The sequence below is a fragment of the Polyodon spathula genome, chromosome 7 (assembly GCF_017654505.1).
Source record: "Polyodon spathula isolate WHYD16114869_AA chromosome 7, ASM1765450v1, whole genome shotgun sequence".
Taxonomy (NCBI): Eukaryota; Metazoa; Chordata; class Actinopteri; order Acipenseriformes; family Polyodontidae; genus Polyodon; species Polyodon spathula.
This window is the reverse complement of record NC_054540.1, coordinates 2,624,675-2,637,575: the sequence shown is the minus strand read 5'-3', so window position 1 is coordinate 2,637,575 and position 12,901 is coordinate 2,624,675. Positions and strand designations below refer to the sequence as shown.

Sequence of the window (12,901 nt, the reverse complement as noted above, 5' to 3'; positions counted from 1 at the left end):
CAGGCTACGGTTCATAAACTGACAGTCCAGTACAGCATTGGTGCCGAAAGACCCATAAAAAATGCACAACTCGTCATACCTTGACACGAATGAGGTATGGCAGCCGACGAAGTTCCACTTCTATCAGCCAAACACAAGAAACTGCAGTTACAGTGGGCTAAGGAACAAAAACACTGGAGGATTGGAAAAACATTGCCTGGTCTGTTGAATCCCGGTTCCTGCTGTTTCATGCTGATGGGAGGACTAGGGCATGGAGAAAACCACATGAGTACATGCATCCATCATGCCACGTGTCAACATTGCAGGCTGCTGGTAGTGGTGGTGATGGTGTGGGGTGTGTTTTCATGGCACACATTGGGCCCCTTGATAAAAGTGGAGCAACGTTTGAATGCCACAGGATATCTGAACATCATTGCCAATCAGTTGTATCCCTTCATAGCAGCAGTGTATCCATATATTATATATATATATATATATATATATATATATATATATATATATATATATATATATATATATATATATATATATATATATATATATTAGTTGACTGACCATGAGCCATGTTTTGTTGAAAAACAACTTTCCACACGTTACCCTTATTTGTGGATTTTACTATTGTAAATTTACTTTCCTATTTTAGTATCTAGAAAGCTGGGATTTGAACGAGGGTCCTCCTGGTTACAAGCCCTTTCCTTTAACCACCAGCCTCCTGTTACATCAGTGATATAACCCCTCCTTTGACACTACAGAGGCATGCTCCTGCAGCACTGATGAAAGCGTGCTAAAATGTTAACTCTAATTTGCAATGCATTGTTTGTTCGGCAGCACTCGTTTGAAACAGCCAGTATTTATGGGTACATAAGGACCTTTTTGTTTTATTGTGTTACATGTGCCCTCCTGCTCACATATGTAACAGATGGATTTACCAGTGAGCAAAAGGATGATGGGAAATGTAGTTCTGAGCGTTCCATGCAGGTACATGGGAAGCCACCTTGAGGAAGGGAATACAACTTAAAAGTTTTAAAAAGTGATCAAAATGTAAAAAAAAAAAAAAAAAAGAAAAGAAAATAACAAATGGAAACAATTACACACATCTTACATAAACAGTTGTAGCAACACATGGGAACATGTAACACAGTAAAATAAAAAGGTCCTTCTATACCCTTTAAACAGTATTTATACCCCCATGGTTCAATGCTTTCTAATTCCACACAGAGAGAGAATGAAGCGAAACACCCATGTAAGAACATCAACATTTATTTAACATGATATAAAATACATGGGACATGAGCACTTGCATATCAACTCTAATAAGCAGCATCTTATAGTTGCATCACCTCTGCTCACTGTATGCTATATACACAATGAACATAATTACAATTTTTTTTTATTTTTTTTTTAACCCAAACAAAAAGTAGTGGATTACAAAGCTGGCTTATTGCTTTTTACATGTGCTACACCTTTGTGACAGACCAGTACTCCAGCAAGCCTGTAGTATTATTTCTTTAAATAAAAAACAAAAAATAATAAAGCAGATTAAGTCATAGTAAGCAGAAACATTCACATGTGTGTCAGCAACAGAGTGGCAGTTACTGGGGACAATGCTGCCGCACATATAAATAATTACAAACGGAAATCTATCATATGGTCTCTGTAGCAGTAAAATGGCACCTTTAAAAACATACATTTTAGAAACTTTTTTTTTTTAACGCTTTGTACATTGAATTACTGAAGCATTTGAGATTGATGTTAAATAACTGCACTACAGGAATGAAGATCACACATACAAACCAATAGAAGAATAAAAGCAGGATTTATATGCTGGAATAAAATGCACTGCAAACTGCTTTAAAATTAAAAAAAAAAACAAGGCATCTTAACTCAAAGATAAAATTCAGCAATCGTATCAGTATTCTCCACAAGCAGAAGTATTTTAACTTGTGTTGTGGAATAAATCTTATCTAAAACTGTACAGTCTTAAATCTAGATATTTAATTCAGAGCAAGCCAGTGACACCCACAAAAGAGGAAGATGACAGAGGCGACGATAAAAGAACAAACCTATAAACAATAATAACAATTTGAATTATTATTATTATTATTATAACAGTAGGGTCCTCTCGCTGCTCAGCTAAGGGACACACTTTGAGGCCCCTTTCTTTTCACTGAAGGTCTTATTGACAGGCACAGAATCACAAAGGACCTGTCTGAAGCAACACTATCTTGTTATGGTATCTTCAAACACTAGGCTCTGGACAGTATTGTTGGTTCAGCAGGTCACAGAGCCGAAAAGTTCCTTTAACCAGTGTGACAGTCCTCATGTATAGGATTTAACAGACGCCATCGCTTGAGCTATGAAAAAAATAAAAAATAATTTTATATATATATATATATATTATATATATATATATATTTATATATATATATATATATATAAAATCTTATGTATCTGCAATTTTTATTTCATTGTTTTTTTTTTTTAACCACATCAAAACTTTCACATGTGCACCGCTACTGATTAACAGATTATTAGTTTTAGTTTTTTACTATTTAAAAATGTTACCTAAATACTTTTTTCTTATGGCGTAATGTGCCAATAAAACCCCCACTGTTAATGTAATTGCAATCCCAAAGTTATCCTTCTCAATTAGTTTTTCCAAACAAATATTGCACTTATTAAAATAAATAAATATTTTAATACTTTCGTGTACAAGCTTAAAATTCAGTTGACATTTTGCAACCTGAAAAACAAACATTTAAGAAACAAATATATTACACTTATGAACATAAACTAAAACAAGTTACAGAAAATCTATATTTGTATTACATTTTTAAATATACAAGCAGTCATACAATACAAACATACTCTCAAATATAGAACTAACATTCACACATGTATAAATCTAAACCCACAACCCATACCCTCAGTGATAATTATTACATCATAGGAATAGTATGATAACACATGTTGCAACTATTTTTTTCTTTTTAAGTCACTGTAGTAAACCAACAGTAATATTATCATATCTATGTTTGTAATTCATTTATAAATGGGCCTCGCATTAACCCTGTAATTCCCATTGTACCGCATCTGATACATTCCTTAGCCACACCTCTACTATATTTGAAATCCAGAATTTTTCATATGCAGTGCAGAGTGTGTTGCTGAACAGGAAAAAAAAAACAATGTTTGTAGAATAAATTGAATCTAGTTACATAAAGCTTTTCTCATTTAAAACAAATGCTGGGGATTACAGTGTTAGGGGAGTAATTAAATTTGACTTCATCTGTCTGGTACAGCCTCTGCAGCTGTAATACATATAGCACTAGATGTCTGCATTCCTGACATGTCACAGAACACTGACGAAGGTAGAAAGCCTCTTACTGTTGTGCTATTACACACACATGAAGTGGGATCCTTCTGCGAGCAGAGGGTGAGGCGGTGAAGATGGAGAGGTTGGGGACTGAGGTGGAGAGGACAGGCTTTTCACTGCGAACAACAACCGTGCAACAAAACAAATAACTAGCCAGCCTGAAATAACTGCAAAGAAATGGAGCAGCAGCAGCAGGAAAGGGTTTTGCAAACTCAATGAAGTCCAAGCTCGGAGAAAAAGCCAGAATAAAAAAAACAGCAGCAACCGAAGTACGAAACACCTGACAGAATTATTGGCTGGATTCACAGACCACTTATTTTTATAACTTGTACGATATTAGGAGTACAAATATCTCCCTGGGGGATGAATAAGCCTCACAAGCACCACAGGCTAGTGGTCCTTCAACCCCGTTGGCCATCATTCAGTTTCTCCACCTGTTGTAACACCAGACTGTTGGGCTGTTTTTTTTAAATCTCTCTCTTTTTTTTTTCCCCCATCCATATGCCAGGTTAGTGAAAAGCAGGTCAGCAGTAACGCCTGACTGTGCCAGCATTGGTTGTCCTTTAAAGTGGACAGCTTCAATTTCCGCATTTCAATGGAATATTGCTTTTGCCCCAACCTAAAATTATAAATTCATGCTATCTATGCTTTTTGTATATATTGGTATGGAAAAGAAGAAATTAATGGAAACAGATAATTTATTTGTAAAGAGGACACAAGCTACAGTCTACAGATCATAAGAAATGTGGGATTGGTTTTTTGAGCTGAACTTTGATAATGGGATTCAGAGTCTATAACAGAAAGTTAATGAAAAAACTTATCCTGAATAATGCAGATTCCCGAGGTTTGCAACCAGTTAATGGCTCAGGGAATATCTTTTTATTTCCAGATATCCAAGATGTATGGCTAATGATTTGTTAAGGAAATTAAACGAGCTCCTTTGAGACTATACCAATGTTCCTTTGAATTACACTGACTGCAGGACAACTTTCTGGTGGTGCATCAAAACAATTTAGGTGTGGTTATCATCAGATATTATTGTATGATCTGTCATTTGGTATCACAAACAGGAGGTCCAACTACATCCAGCATAAAAACAATGCAGTAGATGTGAAAAGCAGCTGTTTGAAAGAAGCCATGTTCAAGCAGATGTAGAGAGCTCATTAAATAACTTCAATCTACTTTACCTGCCACAAGCTTGCTTCTTTTGGAAGCTTCTGCGGTGAGTTCGTAAGAAATGTTCAGAATCTTCTCTTGCTCTTGAGTGTTGGCTTCCTCTACTGTGTGGTCCTCGGTCTTGTGGTTGACCACAGCCACAGCATTTTGCATGCTGAAAAGACACAGGGTAAAATAAAAAAAAAACACAAGGCAAAAGGAAACCAATGGGAAGAAAAAAAGGCAAATCTCATGGGTGAATTTACAAGATAAGAGCAATGATAAATAAAGAATGCTACACTGAATCAAGACATCGACTGCATTAGTTATGCTACATGAAGACCTATATTTTTCTTACTACAGAATACTGTACTCTGTGGTCCAAAAACCACTTTTATATTAAAACAATCAGCTTGAAGCTTAAACGCAATCTGCAGATATGATTACCTTTGCATTTGGGTGTTGTATTCCACAAATCACCAATTGTATAGAGTATAAGCCCACCCTGCCCACCCCCCACCCCCGCCCCAACAGAGAAGGGGTTAAGTAGATATTGGAAGCACTAAAAAGTAGAAATTTTAATAAAACTTTTCACTGAAGACTTTATGAAAGTCTCCACTTTATATTAATTCTAATGAACTTTTTTTCACCACGTGCTTACCCATAGAATATTCTTAAGTGTAAGAAGTCCTCCAGTAGGTAATGCAATCATCGTTCCAGCAGACATTACAAATCAAAGGCAGTTAGGATAATTACTGTCTCCTTCCATTTCAAGCTGATATGCTTGGTTAAATAAAACTGCAGCCTGGGCTTTGTGTTAAATATGGCTCTGCAAACCACAACCCATATTGTCCCTGTCTGTAGATTTGTTTGCCGCTGTTCTTTCCTCTACCTGTTTTTGGTGAGGATTGCTTTTATTCTGTCAACTTTCTTCTGCTTGTCCACTGATTCCTCCGGGCTTAGCACCTCCTCAGGATCAGACTCAATGTACCTCTCTGGAATCAGAACCTTCTCCGGGGTAGATAACTGGAACAGCAACAAAATAACAGCGTTAACACCCAAGAACTTAAAAGACCTTGTTGAAGTTACATCTACCTCACTCACGACAATATAAAACACCGTCTACAGATGACCAAGAAAGTGTTGTGTGTCAGGATTTAAAGAAGAGTCTGTGGAAGGTTATTCCAAAGTCCAGCAGCACAGCAGTGTGAAGCCATAACACTGCAAAAACACTGGCAATGTTAAACCAGTGGGACACACTGGTGGACTGATAAAAAATGGGCCACAGTTGAGTAAAAAGCCACAGTGACCTTGAATATCCACTGAAAGATTGGCCAAGAACATGACACAAATGATTAAAATCACGGAAAGGAGCCACAGATCTCTGATGTGCTTTTCATAATCTGTTACACTAAAGCGTCTGCCTTGAAGCTAACATGGCAAGTGAGCCCTTAATAAATACGCACCACGTGTTGGGTTAATTAATCAAGGCACTAGCAAAAAGATGCTGATTATTTGCTTAAATAGAATGTCAGATTGCATTAAAAAGGATCTAATCACTTGCAATTAAAGCAGTTTATCACTACTGTCACTGTTTAAACATGCTAGACATCTAGAAGTGGAATAATCCTCCGAGCTGTAACATTCCTGCCCTCCACACTTACAGGGGAAGGATAATTGACTGATCTTCTATTTCCCCTTTAAACACACAAAAGCCATGTTGTTATAGTTTCAGTCTTATCACAGAGGGGCAAGTGTTTGTGGCCCTACCAAGTTACCACCCCCACATCATACAGTACTCTTCCTCGCTCGATATTCACTGGAGGATATATTAAATCAATGATAATCTTTTTTGATACCTCTTTGTCAACACTGCACTCTCCAGGCTGACCAGCTCCTTTTAGCCTGGCGATTTCTTGAGCAGGAGTTTCGTGGTTCCTCTCCAAATCATCACCCTGAAGAGAAGCCTCCAATTCTTCAATATTGCTGAATATTGCATCTTCCATTTTGCAAAGCTGAAAACAAACCATTTTTAAAAACCTGCACTCCAGTACTTTTAATAAACGAGGAGACTGCATGGATGTGTTCTGCACAAGCCTGATCACATACTCTTCTTGCTACACTTCTTTACATTCTGTTTCAGACCCTCTCTCAAGTGCATTTCAACTACCTTTAAAACATAACCCACTAACATTTTCAGACTACCCTTTAAAAACAGCTCACTGAAACAAAAAAAAAAAAGTGTCCTAGTGCTTAAAGAATACACCACAGGTCTCAACGATTGATCAGATAGGACTGCATTAACTTCCTTGCTTTTGAAAACTTCAGGGTCCCTTTTCCCCCCCAATAAATACCTGGGCTGATTTGAAAGGGTTTTCTTTGGAAAATGAGGGGCTCCTGGACGGGGAGTTTTCATGACTGCCAATGATGTTTAACCCTTTCTTCTTCTCTCGGAGTGAGGCCTGCTGGTGCCGCTTCATTCTCTCCATCTGCTCCTCCACACTCATTCTGGGACGGGAGCTCTCCGTCAGACAGAGCTGTTCCACTGCACTCCTGGGCCGCTCCTGAGGGAGCAGAGTAGCATTGCATTTTTTAGAGATTATGATTGTAATTGTTGCTACAGTTAGTATAAAGTATCCTGTTTATAGAACAAGTTCAGTGTATGGAAAATAAATGCATGTTTAAACAATGAATAAAACACTGCATTTGGGGATTACTTTTTTTGTATAAAGCTATATATTTTCTTAGCAACGCAGCATGATTTGCAAGTGTGATTCACTTGGAAGGTCATCTTTCAACACTTGTAGAATACAGGTTTATCCCTATACAGGTTGTTCTAGTTCTGTAAAGTTTTACAGTTGTATGACGGAGGCATTGCCCTGGTTACTGTACAGCCAGGCTCTGCAGCGCACACAGTTAGCAGTGGGTGTGTAAGCACTAAAATAACCCATAGAACACAGCAACCGGACACACAAATCAAGTGGAAAATAATTTGTTTCATTTGAGAAATGTGCTCAGTAAAGTTGTTGTCAAATAAATAAAATCTGGTATCTTAGTCCAAATATGCTGTAGGTATCTCCGTTTTTTCAGTCATGTTTATGCTGTTAAGGTATTTTCAGTTTTATCTGGGAAGGAAATGTGTGGTTTTGTACAGTGTCTTCAAGGACCTGTACACAGCAACACAAGTACTCCCGAGTGTGAAATGCAGTGCTCCGATTGGCCAAAAGGGTCCACATGCAGCAGCACAACTGAATGCAGCAGCACAACTTTTGTTTGTGCTTTTATGATGTATGTAAGTGTACAGGCATGGAAAAAAGACTCCCTCTGCATAGCAGACACCTGAGCTTATTACCAATACACTGAGGCTAATCAAGGTTGTCTTAAAACCTGCAACTGGTTGAAACTGCTAAGCAATAGGAGTCCCAAGTATAAGTGCTGTAAAAAATAAACAAACAAACAAACAAAACTACAATTAAATATAAGCTTGCCGTTCTTGGATCCAACTTTTTAGTATTTCTCAAGGTGACATAAGATGCTATTGTTGAGGATTGAGGCATTGGTGGCTTTGTTCTAGGAGACACGACACCCACGGGATAGGAACTACCTGGAAAGGAAAAAGAAAGAAATACATACATGGTCAATGCCTTGCAGAAAAGTACATCATACCAAAACAGTAAATAGTAAATCTTAATAACAATAAACTAATCTGTGCTGCCTTTGGTATAACGTTACATCACCCCTAATTACAAAATGCATGCACACTCAGTAATGAGGCAGGGCGGTATTGTGTGTTTTTAAAATGATTGATATGTAAACAACAACTGTATTGCATTTTTAAAAAAATGAGTTTTCAATTCATCTCCCTTGGAAAGAGACTAAATTCAATTAACTAATTCATTTCTCTTCTTTTCAGGAGCGCTTTTGCATTTGTTTTTAATTTAATTTTAATTGAGTTTGAGATAACGAATCAAGGATTCTACTGGCGCAGTGAAGCCTGCAATCCACTAACCTTTCACACTGGAGCTCTCTTTCTCTGCTGCCGTGTCAGTTTTTTCCTCCCCATTCGATTCATCAACCTCTGCCACTGTAGTCAGCTCGGGCTCACTCTTGTACAGCCTATAGTCCGGCCCCTACAGGTGCACAAAACAGTATTAACGAAAGAAAAACAAAAACCACGATGCTGGTTTCATGTAATGATTAAAGAAATGGCGTCACATACTTCTGCTGTTTTACATTTGAGTTCACAAAATGATTTTCAAAAGCACTGTCTGGTTTTCTTTTTGCGTTATCCAGGATGGATCCCTTTTCAAATAATTAAAAGGGTCGATATCCTGCTTGTAAAATACTAAGAAGATTCCACAACTTATATTAGAAAGTCAGCACAATGTGTATGAAGCAAATTCTAAAAGCAGATTTCATGATATAATGCACACAGAGACCGATTACGAAACACAAATAAAAAATGTAATTGCAAAAAAAAAAAAAAAGCCCATTAAAATTTGGAGTGCATGGGGAATACAACGAAAAAGAGCATGAATGTAAAGAATTAATAAATTAATAAAATAATATTCTGTCGACTGAAACAAATGGTTGTGAACATGAAAATGCGGCAAATAAACTGTGCAGGGAGGTAGGGAAGCGTAATGTTCGTAGTGGCGGTGACAGCCACTTACGCTGTGCACTCCGTTTCTCGGGCATCCTTGCACATGGTATGTCTTCCTGTCCTCTAGCCGGTGAACCGGCCCCCGGCTAACATGCAGCTGCCGGCTGCTGTCACTGGGCAAAGGAGGCACTACAGGGGGCCGGTGGGTAAGATCATAGGACTGGGGGAGAGGAGGCCGTGGAGGGACAGTCTCCTCTTCCTGGAGAGTACAGAAAGGTCAGCACAGGATCGCTCCAATTCTGGAATGACTCACATGTGGACGTGTGCCAGGAGTGTTACATCATTCTGAATAGTGACTTGTCCCCCGCATTTTATTACGTTTTAAGAAGAAAATTACAACATATGGCCACCAGAGGGTGTCACTTAATGCAACCAACTGATCACACACACAGACACATTTGCTATTCTATATTACACTTCTTATTGACTAACTATTTTTTAGTTACTATTTCTAATCCAGTCAGACAAAACTGCACAACAAACTAATATTTTGGCTTTTTTTTTTTTTAAGGCATATGTGATGAGTCAAAGGGGTTTCGGTCTGTGATTCAGCCTCCCGACAGTAGGTGGCATCAAACCAACTCGGGACTTCCCTTACCAAGATCTCGTGACCATGGCAAAAGTCATCTTTTGAGGGGCGGCACCTTGGTGAGGGGCGGAAGTACGAGTATGTAACTTCCAGCCACTGGAGTCAAGTGAAGGATAAGGACACGTGTCGGTTGGGGATTGGTGTTCCACTGACTACAGAGGCGGGACATTACATACTAAAGGGAACGTACTACTGTGTTCGGGGTTGGTCCGAAAGAAAAAGTAGGAGGAGTCACGGTGAAGGGAGATACTGGTTTTGTGCAGCGGGTTTTTTTTGAAATACTAACATTTCTTTTGTCTTTTTTTTGTTTATGGTGGTCACGACGAAGACAAATTAAAGACGTGTCATCAGTTTGTTTTGGATTTCACCCCTGCACTCCTTCCCTCACACCATTTTGTTTTTTTTTGTTTGTTATTTAATTATTTTTTGTTGTGTATAGAAAATAAAAATAAATTATTTTATTTCTGTACACATAAATTACTGTCTGGACATTCCATTTAATACACTCTCGCCTCACACGTGGTGTCAGAAGTGAAAATGGATCCAGCTACAGTTTTGACAATGTTTAGGGAGCAGGAGGAGAAGCGAGAGGAGAGAGAGACACGGCACCTGGAACAGCTCGCCCAGTTCTTGGGACAGCTGGTAGAAAAACTATCAATATCAACATCAGAGAGAGCGGTTGCCCGGATGTTTGCAGCTCAGCCTAATCTTCAGAAGATGACCTCGGAAGATGATCCCGAGGCTTTCTTGATTACTTTTGAGAGAGTGGCAGAGGCTGCAGAGTGGCCTAGGGAACACTGGGCCATGAAATTGGCACCCTGCCTGACAGGGGAAGCTCAGGCAGCGTATCGAGCCCTGACGGCCACGAATGCAGGGGACTATGTTAAAGTTAAAGAAGCCATTCTCTCACGCCTCGGGATCACGGAGGAAACATACCGGCGCCGTTTTCGGGAATACCAGCTGTCCAAGGGGATGCGGCCCCGGGTTGCGGGACAATATCTTTTAGATCAGTGCACCCGGTGGCTGCGGCCAGAAGAACATACACCCCAAGAACTGGTGCAGAAAATAGTTATAGAACAGTTTGCGTCTATACTACCGCCAGGGAATCGAGAGTGGATTAAGAGGAATAGACCTACCACTCTCGAGGATGCCCTCCTCCTGGCGGAGGCCTACGAAGACGCAAACGAAGGTGCCGGGTCAGACCCCACTCCTGCCCCTAAACTAACTCGGACCAACCAACCAATGAAGCCCAGAGGGGGTAACCAGACCTTCAGACCATGGAGGTCGAGGTTAGCCCCATCCTGGGCGAGAGAGAATCCCCCTAACCTGCCGGTCGCGGACTCGCAGGACAGATTAACTCCGTTGATGCCTCCTAACCAAGTGTGCTACCAATGTAATGAGCCTGGACACATTGCCAGGAATTGTCCAGTAATAAAGGTGGACCTGGCGACAAGATCCTGGTCAGCAGTAACAGGTAGGAACACTGGGGAATGTCGGGAGGGCCCTTATCAGTTAAGAGTACAGGTCGGGGGAAAGAGTACTTACGCATTTGCGGACTCTGGGTGTGCACAAACATTGATTCGGCAAGCTCTCTTGGATGGGGTAGCCTGGGAGCCACAGGGTAAAGTGGCTATCTCCTGTATTCATGGAGAAACTCGGGTTTATCCCACCACTAAAGTTAGACTTATTGTAGGTGATTATTCAGCTTGCGTTAAAGTGGCTGTAGCGCAATGTTTACCATACCCTGTTCTCCTGGGAAGAGACTGGCCGTTTTTTGATCGTATTTTAGGTCGGGAAATGGTCTTAGTTTCTACCAGGGGACAATTAAAGCAACAGGAGAAAACAATTGGCGAGATTTTTCCGTTGCAATCCGACCTGTTTAACCCTAAAATCCGCCCAAGAAAAACAAAAAGAGAGCGTCGGGTGGAAAAATATGAGGGAACTCTGAGACGACAAGGGGAGGGGTCTGACACAAAAGTAAACCAATCGTTGAAACGGCAAGGAAAGGGAGTAGGTATTCAGTGTAACCGGGGCTGCGAGGTTACTGAGGTGGAAGGTCATGTAATAAAAGACACTCCTCTCTGTGTACCTAACCATTGGGACCGAGATATTGACTTGGGATATGAACAACAAAATGATCCCACGTTACAGTATGCTTGGAAACGGGTTAGATATATCGAGGGGAAGGATATGCAGGAAGGACAACCGGTGGTATTTCCGCATTTTTCTGTATCTGGGCACTTATTATATAGAATAACCCGGGCTCCCGGGACGGGACAGCTCGTAAAACAGTTATTGGTTCCTAGGCCTTTTCAGTCAGAAATCATGAGATTGGCGCATGACATTCCATTTTCAGGTCATTTGGGAACTGAAAAGACTCAGGAACGAATTCTGGCCCGGTTTTTTTGGCCTGGGGTTTATGGTCTGGTGCGGAAGTATGTATCGGAGTGTCCTGAATGTCAATTAGCTGCCCCTAAGTCAGTTCGCCCCGCACCTCTGGTTCCACTTCCAATTATTGGGGTTCCGTTTGAAAGGATTGGTGTAGATTTAGTAGGCCCTCTGGAGGGAACAGAGTCAGGATATCGGTATATTTTAGTAGTAGTGGACTACGCAACGAGATATCCAGAAGCTGTTCCCTTACGCTCTATGAATGCAATAGCTGTAGCGAATGAATTGGTAAAAATATTCTCTAGGGTGGGAATCCCGAAAGAAATTCTCACTGATCAGGGCACTAATTTTATGTCAGACTGTATTCAGCAACTATATAAATTATTGAAAATTCGTTCAATTAGAACCTCAGTTTTTCATCCACAAACGGATGGGCTTGTTGAACGATTTAATCAGACTTTGAAAAATATGTTGCGCCGCTTTGTAGATCAAGAAAAACGCAATTGGGCTAAACTGCTTCCCTACTTGCTCTTTGCAGTTCGCGAGGTACCACAATCCTCAACGGGGTTTTCCCCGTTTGAGCTCTTGTACGGTCGGCAGCCGCGGGGTATCTTGGATCTCATAAGAGAAGGCTGGGAAGAACAGTCAAAGGAGTCTAAAAATGTAGTAAAATACGTGTTGCAGTTACGCGATCGCTTAGAATTAGTCGGTCGATTGGCACATGACAATC

General features: G+C 40.2%; 1 protein-coding gene across 14 annotated transcripts in view; it reads right to left on the bottom strand.

Annotated features, from left to right (window-relative positions):
* Nucleotides 1–1,244: 1,244 nt before the first annotated feature.
* LOC121317994 (pleckstrin homology domain-containing family A member 5-like) overlaps nt 1,245–12,901 on the bottom strand; it is a 96,016-nt gene continuing 84,359 nt past the window's right edge. For 7 of the 14 annotated variants that reach the window (XM_041254131.1, XM_041254132.1, XM_041254135.1 and 4 more), the window contains 8 exons: nt 9,205–9,393; nt 8,541–8,661; nt 8,020–8,135; nt 6,886–7,095; nt 6,391–6,546; nt 5,424–5,557; nt 4,564–4,706; nt 2,436–3,492 (listed from right to left, as the gene is read on the bottom strand). In XM_041254131.1, the coding sequence (XP_041110065.1) occupies nt 3,398–3,492; nt 4,564–4,706; nt 5,424–5,557; nt 6,391–6,546; nt 6,886–7,095; nt 8,020–8,135; nt 8,541–8,661; nt 9,205–9,393 (1,164 nt within the window). In that variant the 3' untranslated portion in view covers nt 2,436–3,397. Of the gene's footprint in view, nt 2,355–2,435; nt 3,493–4,563; nt 4,707–5,423; nt 5,558–6,390; nt 6,547–6,885; nt 7,096–8,019; nt 8,136–8,540; nt 8,662–9,204; nt 9,394–12,901 lie in introns of those variants that run through there. The other 7 variants (XM_041254136.1, XM_041254137.1, XM_041254141.1 and 4 more) reach the window with 5 other exon arrangements.